General features: G+C 37.1%; 1 protein-coding gene across 2 annotated transcripts; it reads right to left on the bottom strand.

The window, feature by feature from the left end:
- Positions 1-1,714: 1,714 nt before the first annotated feature.
- Positions 1,715-15,911, bottom strand: LOC110459999. Of its 2 annotated transcripts, none has more exons than XM_021512683.1 (7): positions 15,689-15,911; positions 12,026-13,425; positions 11,747-11,812; positions 11,195-11,251; positions 9,095-9,169; positions 6,881-6,973; positions 1,715-5,216 (listed from the first exon to the last, which is right to left on the bottom strand). In XM_021512683.1, the coding sequence occupies exons 2-7, from the start codon at positions 13,413-13,415 to the stop codon at positions 4,531-4,533; spliced, it is 2,367 nt and encodes a 788-aa protein (XP_021368358.1). In that variant the 5' UTR covers positions 13,416-13,425; positions 15,689-15,911; the 3' UTR covers positions 1,715-4,530. The 2 variants fall into 2 exon arrangements, with proteins under 2 accessions (XP_021368358.1, XP_021368359.1); XM_021512684.1 differs by having other exon boundaries at positions 9,095-9,166.
- Between the last annotated feature and the right edge of the window lie 6,165 nt (positions 15,912-22,076).

Genomic DNA, 22,076 nt, shown 5'->3' with positions numbered 1-22,076 from the left:
ACATCGACTACTCAGTTTGTTATGAATCAGTAACGTATGAGTGTGTTAACATGGTTTGGTTATAATCGAGGCTTTAAACCGCAGTGAAGCGTGAAGCTCGAAGAACTAGAGTCGTGTATTAAATTTTAATGCTCTGTAGATGTGACGTCACATCTATTCTTTCGCGTAGAATAACGAGCTTAGCCTGATCGCATGGACAACATTTAAAATAGCTATATACATGTGACATATATTTCATTTGTATTTATATTTATTAACCATTGTGTGTATAAATAGATAGCACACATACATATATGTGCACAAACGCCTGCTGTATTGGTATTAACGCCAAAATGGATTTTTTCTTATAAATCCAGGCTAGTCTGAACTTACGGAGTAAACGGGAACGTCTCTTGTGTACCAGGTTTGTACTTTGTTGACAGTTTTCACACACGAAATTCGATTCTGTAAAATCAACCTACTGAGGGACCCCTTGAGATGACGTAGAGGTCACGTGGTTCAGTGCTAAGAGAGTTTTCGGTTCAGACAGACGTGTTTTCTTATTCATTTAACAATTAACAGCATAGTACGGATACCAAGATTAATTATAGCTATCAGCTTATCTTGTTGTACATATAGATGTTTCCGGAATACCTGGTTAGTCCGTGTTAACAATGTTAACATGAGATGTCCGGATTTCAATGTTCATTAACAAAGTTAATTGAAGTCGTTTTTTTCTCTCAGATTATCAGTTTAGTTTATTTTAGAAGGTTCTCAGGCATCTATATCGATGAATCTCGAGGGACTGTGTGATTTGCGATGACGAAATATTGTAAAAATAAAAAGTTCAGCGTGTGGAGATATTCGCAGTGTGACCCTTGCAACAGATCGTGATGTGGAAATGTTCGCGTCGACGATGGCTCGAAAATCATCCCATATATCTATGACCCATAGAATCTACAAATATCCATTGCGTTATCGCGTGTTTGTACTTTTGCGCTAGTTTACCCAACGCGAAAATTATCGATATGAATTAGATGGCGTTTACATGTGTTGATGTGGAATCATTCAACATATTAGTCAGGAAATATTTACACACAAGTAAATTAAGTACACGAAATTTAAATCATTCTCCTTTCGTTCCAGTGACGTAAGTTTTGTAACAGAATACAAAAGACCAGCTAACATAAAATGTGGTACGATATTATTTACCCGCTAAAGAAATCTAGAACATTCTTCAAAATGGGTTTGTAGCCTTATACCAGCATTGCCTGTTGTGCACTTGTAAGAGTAGGTCCCCACTATCATTTTACTATTTTCTTTTTTACATGTTATAAATATCTCCATGACATAACATGGTTTGAGTTACACGCCTGGTATTCATGTTACAGAGACATCCATGAAACTAAACAAGTTGTATAAGCTGGTCTGTTTAATGGTTTGAGTGAAATGTTATACTACAAATGAAGTTTGATGTTTCACACGGCCCAGTACTCAGATTCTTGTATCATAAAATGTATTCGTGGACAGATTATTTGCATTGACACGTTACAAATTACAACAGTAGCTCTTGGTTCATTATATACTACTCCTTATACGCACAGGAATGCAAATGTAATTAGTATCATAAGGTCTCCCGAATTATATCATTTTGATTATTTTAGATGAGAGAGGGAAATTAATAGATACATGACACGTTTATAATACTTTATGTTTATTCAAACATTTTGCGAGAGAAAACAAATCATATGATAACAAAACAGATTTGAACAAATAAGACATTTCATAATTGAACTGAGAATGGTCTTAATAGTCTAATAAATAAGATCAGTTACAAATACATTGTAACGCAATATCGTTTTATATCAAAGGAAGTACTTTACATGGTACTGTTATGATCCTGTGTTCGTATCTTAGGAAATACTTCACATGATACCGTTGTGATCATGTGTTGATATCTTCGGAAATACTTCACATGTTACCGTTGTGATCATGTGTTGATATATTAGGAAATACTTCACATGTTACCGTTGTGATCATGTGTTGATATCCTCGGAAATACTCCACATGTTACCGTTGTGATCATGTGTTGATATATCAGGAAATACTCCACATGTTACCGTTGTGATCATGTGTTGATACACAAGGAAATACTTTACATGTTACCGTTGTGATCATGTGTTGATATATCAGGAAATACTCCACATGTTACCGTTGTGATCATGTGTTGATATACAAGGAAATACTTCACATGTTACCGTTGTGATCATGTGTTGATATATTAGGAAATACTCCACATGTTACCGTTGTAATCATGTGTTGATACACAAGGAAATACTTCACATGTTACCGTTGTGATCATATGTTGATATACAAGGAAATACTCTACATGTTACCGTTGTGGTCATGAGCTTATATATTAGGAAATACTTCACATGTTACAGCTGTGATGATGTCGAGGGATCATTGCCAGAAGGTGCTATCTGCCATATTTGTCAAAAAATGTTTTATTGCTCCATTTGATTCAATAATACATTACCCTTAATCTGTGAAATCTGTACAAAATTCCAATTATTGATGAAAATAATTAATAATTACATTAGGTGCTATCTAAGTATTTCACAAAACCTGATTGCCAGAATGTGCTATCTACTACTGTTAGCCTGCCAAAAGGTGTTATGTCACAGATAGCACCTTCTGGCCGAACAGTTTGCAACCTGATACGCAGACTATATTACAAAGAACATGACAATGATACATGCTCAACAAAGATTGTCCCACTAGATATTTCCCTCAGAAAATGGAAACACCTTAACGGAGGAGAATCAACCTGAATTTTCTCATGAAAATGTCCAATACAGTGATCCAACGGACCCGATTATAAAGGCAACATGGATGCATTCATTTTTACAAAACAACTAGTAAATGAATCTGATCCTGATTCTGATTCATTGCCGTCTGTAACAAGCAGTGACGAAACTGACAATAACCTTCTGAGGGACTGGTAGCATGGAAACAAGAAGATAACAGCAAAAAAGACCGGAAAACTATTTACAGTAGCAGGTGATTCCGAAACAGCCCTATCTGAAATCGCCAAAACCATGAAGAAAAGCATAAATGAAAAACAAAGAAAGAAAACTTTTCTAGCAATTCACCAGCGAAGGTTTGGCGTTCTTTTAAAAAGCTATGGATTAAAAAGGCAGGATATTGCAAAAATTAGCAGTTGCCTCTTTCAAGCAATTTCAACTCAACTGAAAAGGAGCAAAACTCTTCGGATAGCACCTTTTTGCTCATTATTATTGAGGTAAATTTCGCCGGCCAAAAGGAACTATCGAGCATTTTGACCAAATATGGCAGTTTAAAAGACAGATATGACCAAAAGTACTGTACAGTAAAAAGTACAGGCCATCAATATTACCAAATAATAACATTCTCATTTAAAGCATGATTAATAAATATATATTTAAAACCTTAAATCTCAATTATCTCGAAAAGTAAAATAATCCAGAAAGCACCTATTGGCAATGAACCCTCGATATGTTCTTATCTTAGAAATTATTTCACATGGTACACTATACTGTTGTGGTCACGTGTTTATATATAAAGAAGTACTTCACAGGTTTCCGTTGTGATCACGTGCTTATATCTTAGAAATTTCTTCACATTGTACTGTTATGATCGTGGGTTTATATCCTAGGAATACTTCACATGTTACCGTTGTGATGATGTGTTTATATTGTAGGACGTAATTAACATTTAACCTTTGGAACCATGTGCTTATGTCTCACGCTCAACGTGTCACGCTTTGAATAACTTCGTGACAATATCGTTTTATCACTGACTGTAAGCAAAACCCATTACCGGGTCCAGATTAAAACGTTATGCATAGCACGTTTTTAATCACATTAAAGAGACCCTGCCGAAAAAATATGTATTCGGCTAGGTCTCATCAATCTCATATGAATCTCATACGTTATGTGTAACACATACAGGGTCAGGCTCGACCATCTAAGGACAGAAAGTTAAGCCTGCTGGAAATCATTGAAACTGTTGAACGCGATTTCAAAATATGTTTAGGTATAAATAGAGATACCTGCATACATTGCCAAATTATATTATTGTGTCACTTAATGCAGATAATTTGGTTTTAAATGATTAAATGATATCATGCCAAGTAATATTTGAAATTAACAATGTCACAAAAAGCTGATAAGACCAGTAATAACCTCTCTGAAGCAAGCAGAGCAGCCTTCTCTGAATTTAAAGCTATATGACGATCTAGTCAAACGATTAAAGTTCATCGTTATGAAAGATAATATCTATGCAAGAAGATAAAACCATGAGAAAACACCGGATCATGATCCAAGTTACTGGAATATTGGTTTTCTGTTGTTCAAAATTTGTTTTGGAACACATGTCAAACAATACTATTTTAGCTGATATATATGTATATGCACGATATCTGTATTACTTTCCTTCCCTAAAGAACCGATATTCTAAACAAATGCAATTATATTGGCTGGTACACTTAGAGGGAATGTGCTATTGCGATTACTTAAGTAGATGGAATGGTATATAGGTTACATCGGTGCCTGATTTAAGACTAAGTACAACGTCAACTTTCTGTGGATTAAACACTCCAAACACAGGCCAAATACCCGCCCTGAAGTCTTGATTAGTGAACTTGAACAAACTGACCATATCACGGGACTTGTCAAGCACAATGACAGACTGGTTTTGGGTGTCTGCATTTAAGCCCAGAGTCATCACATGACAAGAACCTGAAGTGCCTGCCTGTATGGTCTGAGAGGATATCAGCTTGCCGTTTCCCCTGAACCCAAGTCGAACTGTGCCATCGTTAGAGCAGGCGTGAGCCGCGATAGAACATGAGTGTTTATCATTAGCGACGGTGTCAGAACTGTCAACAACGCTGTCATGCGCAAACCCAATTTCAAAGATGGTGACGTCATTGGCAAGATTATGATCAAATTGGTAGCTGATATCCACCTCGAAGTAAACGTCCTCTGGTAAGATTATTTGTGAGGATGACTTGACTCCTTGGTATCGTTGGAGTTTATGTTCTCTCCTACTCCTAACCGTGGCGTGGTTTGGTTTTCTTTCATCGTGTTCGTCCTCAGGTTGTAGTCGAGTCTGCTTCCTGTTGAACAGGTTTTTTCTGTCCTTCGAAAGGAGCCGAGATTTATGCAAAGTTGTTTCATCCAAGTGAAACGTGGCCCCTTAAAAAGGAAAAGCAAATATATATAAAAAAATACATTCTGTAGCCTGTTGGCGCGCATTCAGTGTCATTTCAAGACATATAACTCAACTCAATATACCGTTAAAAAGTTCACGGGTTTTTAATTTTTGTGGAAACATTTGTAAAATACAATGTAGCAGCTTAATAAAAAGTAGTTTATATCCAGCTTTCGCATTGAAGTCAACCAGCAATATCATGTCTATTTCTAGTTTATTTACGAACTTAACATTTAAAACGTTTCTTCAATATCAACCAAAATCAGCGCCACGACATGTTTTCCATGAGGACCCCATTACTCAGTATTCAAATCAAGCGGACATGTCTCCGCTGTTTGACGTCGTTAACAAATAACGTAAATAATCAAAATGACTAACAAAATGACATATTTATTATGTCTAAAAAAAAAATTGATGATTGTTATCATGCAAAATTTGTTCCTCAATGCAAATAAATCTTGGTTGGATTTTGGTATTATTTTTGTTTTAAAATATAGAAATAAGTGAAACTGTTGACCTACACATTTAACTGCTTGCAGAGGTGGATCATATGCATGAGGATACTCTTGCATTACAGGAAATGACACATGGACCACTAACGTGGTTCATGTCATTTTCCTGTTATGCAGTGGGCATTCATATTGCCTATGAACCGCATCTGAAAGCAGTTTAACGCTTAAATTTAGACACACATATGTGTTTCCACAGAACCGTATGAGTTATACGCAAAATTATTGAAATATGTGTACCGGTATATGTATGTTTATTTATGTGTGTTAATCTGTATTTTGTAAACTCGATATTTGTATAATGTCTTACAATGTAAGGGATTTAGTTTATTTACTCTTGTACTATGTAGAAAAATATCAACTTTGTTCATTACGAAAGATTTTTAATGAATCTCAATAAAAAAGAAGTGAATCTTGAACATCGTCATTCATTAAAACAACTATGATATCGAGACAACAAACCATGCTATTGTTCAACTATCCTAACTTGTTAATTTTTGTTTTAATTTGACCCACGTGACATAGAGAGTCGGTCGAGGTCATCCTGCCATAGCAAACGGATCCAAGTATTTATTTGAACATACTGGATGGCTCTTCATCCAATCACGCTACTTCCAATTTTCATTAGGCTTGATGCCAATTATTTGTACAAAATTGATTTTCGTCAGACTCACATGCTACAGGTAATATCATTTTTCCAATGAAATCATGACAGTGTCAATAAAAAGTGCCCATTAATATTTAGTAATCATTTTACCTCGAAGCAATGTGTTGTCCGTCAGGTTTTGAGTAACACGTGTCTATGTGATATCAATATCGCAAAGGGACGCATTTACTAGAAAACTGTTTATCATAGCATTTATAATAAAAATAATAATACACATCATTGATATAGCGTCCTAAACGATTTGTAAAATTACTCTAACACGCTTTACCCTACATCAATAATAGTATTAGCTTCAGTAGAAAAAAAGGCTTACAAATCACCATTTCACGTTAAGTAAGAAGACATTTATCTCAATATGCATATAAATAAATATATATAAAGGATACATGACATGAAGAGTACAAGGTGAACATGACGTCTGTGCAAACAGCCTAAAATACAGACGTGAACAGGTGGGTCTTTACATACTTACGTGTTATAGAACGCTCCGGCCGTGAGGAACCTGTAGCTGGTTCCGGAACTTGGTTAATGGTCGGTAAACTGTGTACTTCATTTCTCCCGCAATCTGAAATTATATTGTAATATTAATAAAAAATATTCATTTTTACTATCATATATGAATAAGACATTGGAGGTGAGTTTGGTATAAGATATGATATTGTTATTTTAACCCTTTCACTGACCCCTTCCGTTCACAAACGTTGAGACAGAACTTCTCTGACAGACATTTGGTTTCATTTTATAGAAGAACCTTCGAGAGCCTTACATTAGTTATTTTGCTGTGGCGTATTAAATTTATATAATAAACATGTATATCGTAGCATGAATACATCGTGTGTTATTGGAGTGTCTATATAGCATGAATTCAACACCTACAAATCCATGCACACAGGGATAAGTCTTCAGGAGAAAGTTTTTATTGTCCCAGATTACAGGGGGCCGTCGGGGAACAAGACAAAGATATCGTATTTATAGGTATAAAGATGTCTTTGTTTATCCGCCCATAACTACCATCTCTCGGATATAGCTACTTTTGTTGCTACTTTTAGCTTCAATGATCACGTGTGTAACGTTAGCAGAACTATAAATAGAGAGGTTTATCTTCATACCACAAATCATTAAAGTTAGGTTATATATTCATATTCATGATTTTATCTTATGTAACACATACACGCTCGCAGGCTGTTACAAGTTTAATAAGTCGTGAAGCGAAATATACTTTGCACGCGTTGTTGGTTTGGGTCATCTTATAACTTCCTATAACTAGACGGTGTAATGTACAAAGTGACAAGGCCGCACAAATGTTGGTAAGAAATAATCAATGGTAAGGGAAAAGTTTTAAATAGGAATACAACAAACCTTCGAACCGCTGATATCATTTTACTGCTATAGTTTTGTTTTGACAGATCAGATTGATGTATTTTGAGGATTTAATTTGCAATTAAAAACACTTGATTCTTATAAGTAATAATTGGAAATGTTCACTTACCACTGGTTAAAGTAAACTAATCTTGGAGCAACTAGGGTAGTATTGTTTATGTTAATTCACTACCTTGGAAATTGATTGTCCTTGAAGATGCATATCAGACGGTAGATCAGATTTAATGTACATCTACATGTACTTAACATAAGTTACAAAAAAAGGACAATTGTGACTCTTTCCTGCCAAAATTTCGACTATTTATTTGCCTAGCCGGATAATACTAGTTACTCAAACCTACACCACAGCAACAGGTACCTCCGAAAACCCCCCAAAATGGGTGATTTGTAAAGGATAACAACCCGTGACCATCAACGTTCTAATTGTAACAACTTGGGTGTACATAACTAACTGGATATAAACTCATTTTTGCGTAAAAAATATATAAACAGTCAAGGTATCCATTTCATAGAACTATTATAATATTATATTGGGAGCATTTTCTAACATGATTCTGCGATTAATTTTAAGCATATTCCAGCTAGGAATTTGCTTCGTTAGCTAATGACTAACATTTCTGATAGTTCTGAAACTGAAGATAACGTTTTTGACTGAGGGGCCCTCCTTAGGTTCACATGTTATGTAATGTTTATGTATAGCATTAACTACGGTTATGTATTAACTCCTATTAAAATATTAATTATATATATACCGTAACAGCTGGAGAGCCAATACATTGCTGCTCACAATATAAAACAAAAGAACTCAAAGTGTACATGTCAGATGAGAGGTCAAATTATGGAACTTCATGTACTCCACTTATAGTACGACCGTATGAAGGTCTCTTAAGAACATTTCTGTTTTGTGATATTTAAAAAAAATCACATTGATATATCGAATTTTATCGAATTCCCGGGGATATTTAATGTTCTATTTATCTGGTGCAAGTTTCTAGTGATACTGTCCCTTTGTACGTGATATACATACAAAATTTGATTGGGAGGAATAACTAATAGCATACTCAAAACTGTTGCATACTTGTTGTAATTAAATTGGAATTGCCATGATGTGGGTTATGTTTAATATTCCACAAAAAACAATTGTAACAAAAGCTCTTCGACCGACACCGGAAGTTGAACCTGCATATAGCAGTACAGTCACGATTTAAACATTTCATATGACTGGTGTTGGCATTAGTTAACTGCAATATTAAAAGATAAGTATGCCAGTTTTTGCTACTTTTTATAGTGCTTGTAATTTACTCACCGCGGTTTAGAAGTTCGACTTTTGGTAGAGGTGGTCGTTCTGGGCCTCTGGGGCTCTCAAGGTCAAGGTCATCTACTGCCAAAACACATTAACGAATTACTCACAAGAAGATCATAAATGGATCCATTTGTCGCATAATCGAAGTTTGTACATGTCACACACAGAGGTGATTGAATTTTAAAACCTGATGATAGATACAGCATGCCAAAATGAATGGCATTGCATCATACAGCTGTTTCGTCCTTCTAGAACTCATTAATGAGGTTTGGGAATTGTTTGCTGTATTTTGATATAATTGTTCATTTCTAGCTTTACTCTAACATTATTGTTAGCTACACTCGACCCTGGAAATTACGCCTATTGGTAGAGAGTGTATACACACTGTATGAAATAGGTCATTGGTAGGATTAACAGAGACAACGGGGGACACCAGCATAGTCATTTGTATGAACCGATATTGACCTAACGGGGAGAGGGGGCTAGATCGACACCATACCAGTAATCTATTCGATACAGTGTGTATACCCTCTCTATCGATAGGCATACGGTCTCGGGTCGAGTAACATATGGATTATACATTTTTGTCACATCGTTCTACCGGTAAACAATACAAATCGCTCACTCAGTCATAGCTAGATAAAGGGACCAGTCGGTCTTGAAACGTTGCGACACGTTTAAAAGTTATTGTTAGTTATACTGTTATACAATTGTTAGCTTACTTGTAATGTAAATGTTAGCTTTACTGTTACACAATTGCCAGTTTTACTGTTGTACAAGTGTTAGCTATATTGTAACACTCAACAAAATAATAGATAAAGTAAGTTAGAATATAATACATGTAATCATCTGAATTCTTACCTACTTTTTATTTAGTATTAAAACTAATTTGCCTAGCTTTGTATGTATACATGAAAACATACCGACCCAGCTAGCTACTAGTATATATATATTAAGGATTCAAATTGCTTTTTGTCAATTTCACGGGGTAACGGACAGAGTTTGTCCCGGGTTAATTTATGAACTAAGAAGCAATCTCAGTTGAATTGGTCTGACCACCGACTCAATTCATCACCTCGTGATATAAACCGAAGTATTATTTAATCTCAATTTATTAATTAGATCTGCTTGTCAATATATGAAATTTGGATAAGTGCTAGATATACTTAAGCTTAGGTAAGCCGACTTAACCAATATGTTCTGCTAACCAACCTGTCTACCACTGACGAAATATGTTTATTTTTGACAACGTAGAGGAAGGGAAATAACTCCTTAATCTCTATAGTAAATATGCGTCTTATTTATATCACTAACATGATACAAGGAAATCTGGATGAATCAGATTGCTATTTTTGCTTTACACCGAATAATTTTAAAAATAATCAAGCTATTCATATACACTGTGAATTCAAGGACTTATCTCTTAAATGTTTAATATGGGGCACTAAAGGTAGTTTCCTATGTTGTTGCTGATTCCTTGCAGTACCGACTCAAGTGATAAAGAAAGACTATGACAAAAAATAGTTTTGCCTGTATACTATGGTGATGTGAAGATCAACGATAATTATTATTCAATAGCCCTTTTAAATATATGAAATGGAAGAAAGGATATTCAGTTTTTAGACGACATATTTTATGAGTAAAACTTATAATAAAATTTATTCGGTGAAACGTAAGGTTTTACGATTCAAGGAAAACTGATTTCTTTTTTCTGTGCCAAATAACATTGTTTTTGTCATATTCACACTGAACCAATCGGGAGAGAGGAGCCTAGAAAAGAGTATGAAAAATAACAAAGATTGTCACAATAGTCCTGCCATTGAGATGTCAACACAGCATTTTTGTAGGCGAGAGAAAGGGTTTCCTGTTCATGGCACCCCATATCTGTACACACAACTACAATAAACATAATACTCTTGGTTTCTTGATATATACATTTAGTCATAATTCCTCCGCTCTTACTAAGCAGTCGTCAAAACAACAAAATGTTCATCCAGCGTAGTGTTCGGTAAATCCCCCCCCCCCCCTCACACATACGAAAACGGATATAAATTATCACAAGAGTGTTAATAAGGGAAATGATGAACCGTATACAAAACTCACTTGTTTTCATGTGTGGTTTGCGACCGAGTGAGGAGGACACCTGCTCTACACTAGTATCTGGAACAGAAACATGCTTAGCATGCTTAGAACCAAACAGAGTTCACGGTAATAAAAGGCCCTAAAATGTATGTTATAGCTTATCTTTGTATGCTTTTACAATCAAACATGAATATTTGTCTTCAAAATCACCCTCCCCCCCCTAAAATAAATGTATCATTATGTTAAGGTTCAAACTACACAGCCTCAAACATTGGTCGCGCCTCTGAAAAGAAATATTCACAAGGCAATATGTTATTGTGTAAATTGATGTTTTTCTGTAATAAATGTGTATTTACATTATCCTAAGCACGTGTAGCGCCATATGACCATTTTCTTTAAAAAATGACGTTGAGTCGTAAATATGATAATAAGTATACAGAGGTTATAAGATGACAATATTATGAAACTCAGTCATGCAATTTATATAGCTTCAACACCATTTAAATGGTTAATACTAGCTGGTGTTGCGAAAAAGTCTTTAATATAAATCCTTTATAAAGCTAAATAGAGTACCTGACGATCGTCTTTGTCTCCTGCTAGCGGCCGGTGGTCCTGTACGGGAGAACGTTACTTGGTAACCTGTGTATGTACGTTAACAAGATTTTGGCAAACTTTTCTACGTGGTTAAAGTTCACATTTCACAGCGTATCCTTTATATATATACCTCAGACATATACAGATCATATTTAAAGAAATAGATAATAATAAACAGCTTGGCTAAAATAAATCAAGCTAGTACAGTGACATGTATTAAGTATGTGCGAATGAAGGTAAGAAATACGTCTTACTTACCATTTGATTTGGGGACTCGTCCCTCCCATACAGGCATCCGGTCATCAAAGGTCTTCAGACACAGTTCACAGGAACCAAGCGCCGGAAGTATCATCTCGTACGTACCACCGTCCCGGTGTGCTAGACTGGTCTTTGAATGTATCTCACCGTCCTTCGACACAGTGGCCTCTATCTCTAAGTGTTCGTCCAGCAGTTTCCCTTCGTAATTCTGAAGTTCAATGATTATTTTGCCTGGACTGTCACTGGTAACTGGCTCTGCATGGACACGTGTTTTCGGTCGATAGAAGGCAGAAGATTCAACATTTCCCAACGATTGGATAAATGTTCCAAATTTTAATCCTATATTGAGGCCATTGAAAGATAGAAAAGAAGATTCAAATGGCTCTTTATCTAAATCAAGGCTTTGGAGGTATGAAAATCGTCTGGCGATCACTGGGGCTATCTTTAGAAAGGCTGGTTGATTATTTGAGGTAAGACTCTGGTGCAGGAAATCGCAACAGTTTTCGATTGATTTGACAATTATGTCAAGAGATTCGTCTTGGTGTTCAAGAACTTCCTTCTTTCTTAGTGCTGCCACATTAAGTTCAGTCATCAAATCCTCCTTGCGTCTTGTCAGCAACTGTATTAGAGTTTTGAATGTGGCATTCAGCTCCTCAACCGATTTAGACATATTATTGTCAACTCCTTCTTTCGCCTGTTTTACCTTTGTTCTGATGTTGCTACATTCAGCAATGCGACGATGCAACGTCTGCGCTTCTTCTTGAAGCTTTGTCTTCTTTGTGTTGTAAACTTCCTGGATGTCCTCAACGGCGTGTGTCTTATGGTGTATTAGAAAACATCGTGTACAGATGGATTTATCACAGCTTGTACAGTAGTAGTGCATTGCTTCCCGTTCATGTCCTTGTGTATAACAAAACGCTTGGTGCGTAAATTTGCTAATATTTTCCTCTAAACTTTGCTCTTCGTCAAGAGAGAATACTTCGTGTCCTTGTAGAAATACCAGACGTTGATGCGCGTCTCTGCATGCGTCACACAAGAAATGGGAGCATGTTGTACATCTATATTTAGCAACATCGTTAGAACCACACCCCTCACACACTAAATCAGGCCTACGGAGTGATGCACGAACGAAATCCTGAAGATCCTTACGAGTATAGTCAGTAGGAAATATACCAAGGTTCTCATCAGGAACAGGGTATGTTTTTTGGCATAACGTACAGGTAACACTAGCATCTTTTATGATTGATTTCAGGCAGGTATCACAATGTGTATGTAGACACGGTAGGACCCTTGGGAGTCGACCTTTTTGAGAAAACTCTTCATAACATACAGGACATTCCAGGAATCTTTCCTTTAATTTTTGAACGTAGCTTTTATCAGTTGGGTCCATTGTTATATATCTAGAAGAGAAAGTCTTTGTATAAATTGTAAGACAATAGCAATTCACATTGTATGAACATTATTCTATTTTCATTTCATTAAATTTTATTTGATTTAGAAAAAGGATTGAACAACAGGCATAGCCTATATTAGTTCTCTCCTAAAGGTAACAATGGGTGTATAAATATATATATATATATATATATAAAATAATATGTTGCTATTTTGAAATTTCAAATTTGATTATTTTAAGTATGAAACATAAAATGTTTAAAAATGATATATGAGTTTGGAAGTAAGGACAAAATTGAGGGGGTTGTTATAATATGTGAAATAGTGTATTCACTATGTTTTCCAAACTTTTTTTTTTTTTTTAGAGCCTCGAATCCAGCATCCATGACAGGATTCCTTCCACTCATGGGATACAGACCGAAAATGTCCATATTGGCTTATCAGCCACTGGTCATCCACCCATGAGTTTTGGGGCCAGCCATGGATACTGCATTCTGATTTTCATAGTTAAGATAATTAAGAAAGGGAGAATTTGGCAGATTTTGAACATAATACTATATTGTAAAGGAATATATAGACACTAATAGAATATGTTCCCACCACGGAGAGACTAATCTATATTTCCATGTACAGGTTTCCACTTCCCAAGCAGCAGGCACTGAACAAGAAAGTATATAGAAACTCTATAAATTTTCCAGTTTCAAAACCCTGTTGGGTAATTTCGCTAAAAAACACTATTATATAAGAATTCTGTTTTGCATGGCACGATGTTAACATACTACGCTGAAGGATAGCTGTATTGTACCTCTGTGTTTATACCTGTAAGCCTATTTATAGAACTTTTATCCAGACACGGCGAACTAGTGTGCTTTGTTGTTTCGTTGTAACTACCCTTAATTATGAGTACGTAACGTTACTTGGTTTTGACCTAGATTTGCAACCTGGTGGCTGTCCTTCCAATACACCTGGTGTTATTCCCCTGTACTTTTTCACACGTATCGTTGTAAATAATTCCTTTAATTATTTTTGGCCTTGGTTTACGAACTATTTTGATTTTGACTAAGTGTTTTTTGACACGTTCTCTAATGTGTTGTTTTCTTTATATATTTTAGTACTAACGTTGTCAACCATAACACCGTGACCTTTTTTTCTGCAAGTGTAGCATGTCGATACACCAGGTTGTAGACAGTGAACTACCATACAGGGAAATCCGCCAATAATTATGTCCGGGATGGGAAAAAAATAACTCCCAATTAGAAGGAAATGTAAAATAACCAAGACGTCATATTTCTAATTATAGCTCTGATGAAATATTCTTGTGTTTTTAAATTTTCATTCATGATTGAAAATGACATCAGATCTATAAGAAAACGTGGAGATTTATAAAATGGTACATATGAATAAAGTAACAGCAAAGTGCCACAGTGGCATAGTTGGAATCATGATGTCATAGGTTTTTCCAGAATTTCAGGATTGTTGTGGAATACCGTATAGAGGGTTATTTACACGGACTTTAATTTTCGCGATTTTTACCCCAAAAACAAGAAAATTCAATTTACACGGCTTATAATTTCGCGAAATTAACATGCGAGGGAACGAACATTTAGCGGTATTTCAGTAGAGAGATATAAAAAATGTCAAATTGAGCATATTGAGCAACAAGAATTCATCGTATTTTGTTAAACAAATCATCCTCAAATAGACGCCTGATATACCATATTTGTCGAATATCCTTTCTCTTTAAGTATATGAATTGTCACAACCACGTGCACGTTATCTTATGACGACATCACGGTTATGAAGTTTGATATATAACGGCTGCTTTTTACGATTGTGTTATTATGTATTGTGCGGATCATATTTTCGGGATCACATAATTGACCCGCAAACTATCCTGCTGTACGGTATATATTTAAGTATTGTTCCTGTGAAACTCCCTAAGTGTATCCGTGAATGGATGAAATAGCTACATACAAACCGCTACCAGACATTATGTTTCGTGACGATCAATACTACATATATAATATCACAAACATTTAGAAATCCTCCCGATAATACGCAAAGCTTTCAAAGGACAGAGTTTTGTCAGACTCTGTGGAAAGCTTTATAGTTCACCTCACAGAGACTAAACGCTTTGTATACCTATAATCCTATCGCACACATCCTACGAGTTAATTGATTCAATGAAAACATAGAAATAGTGACATACATACTTTGGATATACAATAACAAATATCAATAGAAAATAAACATTGTTTGGTAATGACTTACATTCAACTGTCCACGGAAGACTTGCTCTAAATCATTTGTTGTCAAATAACTCGACCATTGTGTTAGGTATCCATTAGAAATCCTTTATGAGAAGTAAGAATACGTAACCCTGTTATATACCCTTTTACGATATACACAAGTTCAGTTGGGATATAGTAAGACGCTATTTATAACACAAAAGACGTTAATAATTAGGACAGTCAGATCTAAAACAAAGCGTGTGATACCATTGATGGCCAGTTAGCCGTGTAATATCTTTTAATGTTCCAGCGCAGTACGAGTGCAAGACAATGACAAAATGATGAACCTTTGATCTTCTGTGTAACACGTCAAATACGATATTGCATAGTGTTTATCATATCCACTAACAGCTTACTACAGCTGCTCGGTGCACTGAGGTCCATGGTGTTTTTGAATACATGCATGTATATAATATTACTATCTACAATCATTTCACTAGGTACACGTATACTTTATTTACATACATAATGAAATTCATCAACAGGTATATTTATACACTTAGGATCATGGTTTATTTACATACATAATGAAATTCATGAACAGGTATATTTATACACTTAGGATCATGGTTAATTAACATACATAATGAAATTCATTAACAGGTATATTTATACACTAAGGATCATGGTTTATTTACATACATAATGAAATTCATTAACAGGTATATTTATACACCTATATAAGGATCATGTTTTTTTTTACATACATAATGAAATTCATTAACAGGTATATTTATACACTTAGGATCATACTTTATTTACATACATAATGAAATTCATTAACAGGTATATTTATACCCTTAGGATCATACTTTATTTACATACATAATGAAATTCATTAACAGGTAGATTTATACACTTAGGATCATACTTTATTTACATACATAATGAAATTCATTAACAGGTATATTTATACACTTATATAAGGATCATGGTTTATTTACATATATTATGAAATTCATTGACAGGTATATTTATACACTTATATAAGGATTATGGTTTATTTACATATATAATGAAATTCATTGACAGGTATATTTATACACTTATATAAGGATCATGGTTTATTTACATACATAATGAAATTCATTAACAGGTATATTTATACACTTATATAAGGATCATGTTTTATTTACATATATAATGAAATTCATTAACAGGTATATTTATACACTTATATAAGGATCATGGTTTATTTCCATACCAAAGTAAATTTTCGGAAAATTATTTTATTTAGTACTAACATACTTTATCCGAAAATACTACGAAATTCATCACAACATATTACATATTCATGGAGTCGTAAACTACAATGTACTTACAGTGCTATTAACGTCCTTTGTCCTGCATTTTGTTTTGTAATGCGATAATTAAATGCTTGTGTCTCGGGAGGATTCACAGATTGCTGTCACTATTACCTTTTACTTATACAAATATAATCGAATAACTTACAACAGACTTCCTCAAGTTTAATCACATAAGAACACTAGAAATATTGAGTGATGACATTTCTCCCAAAACCACTACTGGTTTATTACTGGATAAACCTGCCAGTGATAACCCTTCAATGAGTTGGTAAACACGTCGATGATCTTTCATTTGTCATTCTTCTTATTATGACAACAAGTGGAATGCTTTGCAATATCAACTTTCATTGTGACATCATAGTTCATGACAATTTTGTCACCAATCGGAAACAGAACTAATATATAAAGAAATGTATTTATGTAAGTCCATTAACGTTTAGGGTACAAACAAGTTTAACTATATCATTACCAATGACCCTTTTACAATAAATGATTCTTAAAACCGTCATCTTCGCTAGCCTAGGGTTACGATCCGGTACGATCTACCTACTCTTGAAGAGTAAGAAGACCGGATCGTACCGAACCGTAACCCTTGGCTAGCGAAGATGTTAAACCATATGCTGCCATGCATTTGTTATTCGAAATGTGAATGTTTGAAAATAGAAACAAGGAACATTACATTACCAAGCTTATTGTTTACCAACGTTTCTATACAGAAATTATACAAATACAGCAAACTGAGTGTCCAATTCATAGGCAACATATCATATGAAAACTGTGACTGGGGAGGCAACTCTTATTCAGAAAAACTCCTTTAGGCTCCTACACGTCAAAACACCTCCGAGTGGAACTCTTCTTTGCAATTAGAACTGATGAAATGGTACCTTTCACCTTAAACAGTTATTGTATTTCGGAATAATTTCTTTCATTTGGCAATGAATGTGTATTGCATTGCATAGTGAAAAGACATTATGCTAACATTTACTTCAGAAACGCAATCCAAAGATATCCAATCAGATACATTCGTTACATCATTACAGCAGTTTCATGATTTTTTTAGTGCCAATTAATTTCATTTGGTAATATACGCAATACGTAATGTTCGAATGTGCTACGTCAGCTTCAGGTGTGTAAGTAAATCTGTTATGCATACATTACCTATGTATTACACAAAATCTTTGCAACAAAAACTTATGCTAGTGTACAAACAGCCGCCTGTAGAAAAAAAAGTTTCTCAGTCGGGACGTAAAACCGATTATTCGGGTTCCTGCACTCAAATTATCGATTAGATAGCATCTCTATGGCAACTCGAGATGTTTTGGAAGCCAAAAAACAGTGGGGAGAACTACAGAGTTCTCCCTTCCTCTCCATGTTTATTGATCATTATCGGGAAGATACACCAAAGTAGCGATAGTAAGGGACCACCGGGGTGATTTGTCCTCGACCTCACATAACCGGTACAGTGAGAACATCTCCCAACTACACTGACGTTTAAAGAAACATGTTTAGTATATTTTATTGAATATTGTCTAAATGGTAAGATTTACTACATGTTAAAGTGAAATAACCCCACAAAGTGAAAAGTGAAAGAATATGTGACTTTTATTAATGTAAAACCATATCCTTTTAGTAACAACACACAAAAAATAGGCATAGTATTTCCTAAGTTATGTTCACTTACTCAAAATCTGACTGCTCAATAACAGCAACCGATAAACAATAATGAAATCAAAGTATATGTAGAGGTGATTTCATAGATTTATTTTGAATATTCACACTCTTCGTAACGGAAAAAAAATCATTAGTTTTCCTCTATAACAATTGTAATGCATAAGAGAAAAAGCTACTGCCATAAGAACGTGCAGGAATTCGAAGCGTAATGACTGCACGCATAACTGAGTGGGCTATCAAGCGTAATGACTGCACGCATAACTGAGTGGGCTACCAAGCATAATGACTGCATGCATTACTGAGTGGGCTACCAAGCGTAATGACTGCATGCATTACTGAGTGGGCTACCAAGCGTAATGATTGCATGCATTACTGAGTGGGCTATCAAGCGTAATGACTGCACGCATAACTGAGTGGGCTACCAAGCATAATGACTGCATGCATTACTGAGTGGGCTACCAAGCGTAATGACTGCATGCATTACTGAGTGGGCTAACAAGCGTAATGACTGCACGCATAGCTGAGTAGGCTACCAAGCGTAATGACTGCACGCATTACTGAGTGGGCTACCAGGCGTAAAGACTGCACGCATTACTAAGAGGGCTACCAAGCGTAATGACTGCATGCATTACTGAGTGGGCTATCAAGCCCAATGACTGCACGCATTACTGAGTAGGCTACCAAGCGTAATGACTTCACGCATAACTGAGTGGGCTACCATGCGTAATGACTGCACGCATTACTGAGTGAGCTACCAAGCGTAATGACTGCACTCATTACTGAGTGTGCTACCAAGCGTAATGACCGCACGCATTACTGAGTGGTCTACCAAGCGTAATGACTGCACGCATGACTGAGTGGGCTACCAAGTGTAAAGACTGCACGCATTACTGAGCGGGCTACCAAGCGTAATGACCGCACGCATTACTGAGTGGTCTACCAAGCGTAATGACTGCACGTATTACTGAGTGGGTTACCAAGCATAATGATTGCACGCATAACTGAGTGGGCTACCAAGCATAATGACTGCATGCATTACTGACGCATAACTGAGTGGGCTACCACGCATAATGACTGCACGCATTACTGAGCGGGCTACCAAGCGTAATGACCGCACGCATTACTGAGAGGGCTACCAAGCGTAATGACTGCATGCATTACTGAGAGGGCTACCAAGCGTAATGACTGCGCGCATTACTGAGTAGGCTACCAAGCGGAATCACTTCACGCATAACTGAGTGGGCTACCATGCATAATGACTGCACGCATTACTGAGCGGGCTACCAAGCGTAATGACCGCACGCATTACTGAGTGGGCTAGCAAGCGTAATGACTGCACGCATAACTGAGTGCGCTACCAAGCGTAATGACTGCACTCATTACTGAGTGTGCTACCAAGCGTAATGACCGCACGCATTACTGAGAGGGCTACCAAGCGTAATGACTGCGCGCATTACTGAGTGGGTTACCAAGCGTAATGACTGCACGCATTACTGAGTGGGCTACCAAGCGTAATGACTGCACGCATAACGGAGTGGGCTTCCAAGCATAATGACTGCATGCATTACTGAGTGGGCTTCCAAGCGTAATGACTGCATGCATTACTGAGTGGGCTATCAAGCGCAATGACTGCACGCATTACTGAGTAGGCTACCAAGCGTAATAACTGCACGCATAACTGAGTGGGCTACCAAGCGTTATGACTGCACGCATTACTGAGTGGGCTACCAAGCGTAATGACTGCACGCATAACTGAGTGGGCTTCCAAGAGAAGTGACTGCACGCATTACTGAGTGGGCTACCAAGCGTAATGACTGCATGCATTAATGACTGCACGCATAACTGAGTGGGCTTCCAAGAGAAATGACTGCACGCATTACTGAGTGGGCTACCAAGCATAATGACTGCATGCATTACTGAGTGGGCTTCCAAGCGTAATGACTGCATGCATTACTGAGTGGGCTTCCAAGCGTAATGACTGCATGCATTACTGAGTGGGCTATCAAGCGCAATGACTGCACGCATTACTGAGTGGGCTACCAAGCGCAATGACTGCACGCATTACTGAGTGGGCTACCAAGCATAATGACTGCCCGCATTACTGAGTGGGCTACAAAGCGTAATGGCTGCACGTATTACTGAGTGGGCTACGTAGCATAATGGCTGCACGCATTACTGAGTGGGCGACCAAGCGTAATGACTGCACGCATTACTGAGTGGGCTACCAAGCGTAATGGCTGCACGCATTACTGAGTGGGCTACGTAGCATAATGGCTGCACGCATTACTGAGTGGGCTATCAAGCATAATGACTGCATGCATTACTGAGTAGGCTACCAAGCGTAATGACTGCACGCATAACTGAGTGGGCTATCAAGCGTAATGACCGCACGCATTATTGAGTGGGCTACCAAGCGTAATGACTGCACGCACTACCAAGCGTAATGACTGCACGCACTACCAAGCGTAATGACTGCACGCATAACTGAGGGGGCTACCAAGCCTAATGACTGCACGCATAACTGAGTGCGCTATCAAGCGTAATGACCGCACGCATTATTGAGAGGGCTACCAAGCGTAATGACTGCATGCATTACTGAGTGGGCTACCAAGAGTAATGACTGCACGCATTACTGAGTAGGCTACCAAGCGTAATGACTGCACGCACTACCAAGCGTAATGACTGCACGCATTACTGAGTGGGCCACCAAGCGTAATGACTGCACGCATTACTGGGTCGGCTATGAAGCGTAATGACTGCACGCATTACTGGGTCGGCTATGAAGCGTAATGACTGCACGCATTACTGAGTGGGCCACCAAGCGTAATGACTGCACGCATTACTGTGTGGGCTACCAAGTGGAATGACTGCACGCATAACTGAGTAGGCTATCAAGCGTAATGACCGCACGCATTACTGAGTGGGATCCCAAGCGTAATGACTGCACGCATTACTGTGTGGGCTACCAAGTGGAATGACTGCACGCATAACTGAGTAGGCTATCAAGCGTAATGACCGCACGCATTATTGAGTGGGCTACGAAGCGTAATGACTGCACGCATTACTGCTGAGTGGGCTAACAAGCGTAATGACTGCACGCATAGCTGAGTAGGCTACCAAGCGTAATGACTGCACGCATTACTGTGTGGGCTACCAAGTGGAATGACTGCCCGCATAACTGAGTGGGCTACCAAGCCTAATGACTGCACGCATAACTGAGTGGTCTACCAAGCGTAATGGCTGCACGCATAACTGAGTGGGCTACAAAGCGTAATGGCTGCACGTATTACTGAGTGGGCTACGTAGCATAATGGCTGCACGCATTACTGAGTGGGCTACCAAGCGTAATGACTGCACGCATTACTGAGTAGGCTATGAAGCGTAATGACT

Source organism: Mizuhopecten yessoensis, unplaced genomic scaffold, assembly GCF_002113885.1.
Source record: "Mizuhopecten yessoensis strain PY_sf001 unplaced genomic scaffold, ASM211388v2 scaffold10281, whole genome shotgun sequence".
Taxonomy (NCBI): Eukaryota; Metazoa; Mollusca; class Bivalvia; order Pectinida; family Pectinidae; genus Mizuhopecten; species Mizuhopecten yessoensis.
This window is presented reverse-complemented; position numbering and strand designations above follow the sequence as displayed.

Coding starts and splice junctions, on each gene's coding strand:
- LOC110459999 (XM_021512683.1), bottom strand. CDS start 13,415: ATGGACCCAACTGATAAAAGCTACGTTCAAAAATTAAAGGAAAGATTC. Junction 11,813..12,025: donor ACGAGTCCCCAAATCAAATG/GTAAGTAAGACG, acceptor GTACATACACAG/GTTACCAAGTAACGTTCTCC. Junction 11,252..11,746: donor GAGACAAAGACGATCGTCAG/GTACTCTATTTA, acceptor TTTCTGTTCCAG/ATACTAGTGTAGAGCAGGTG.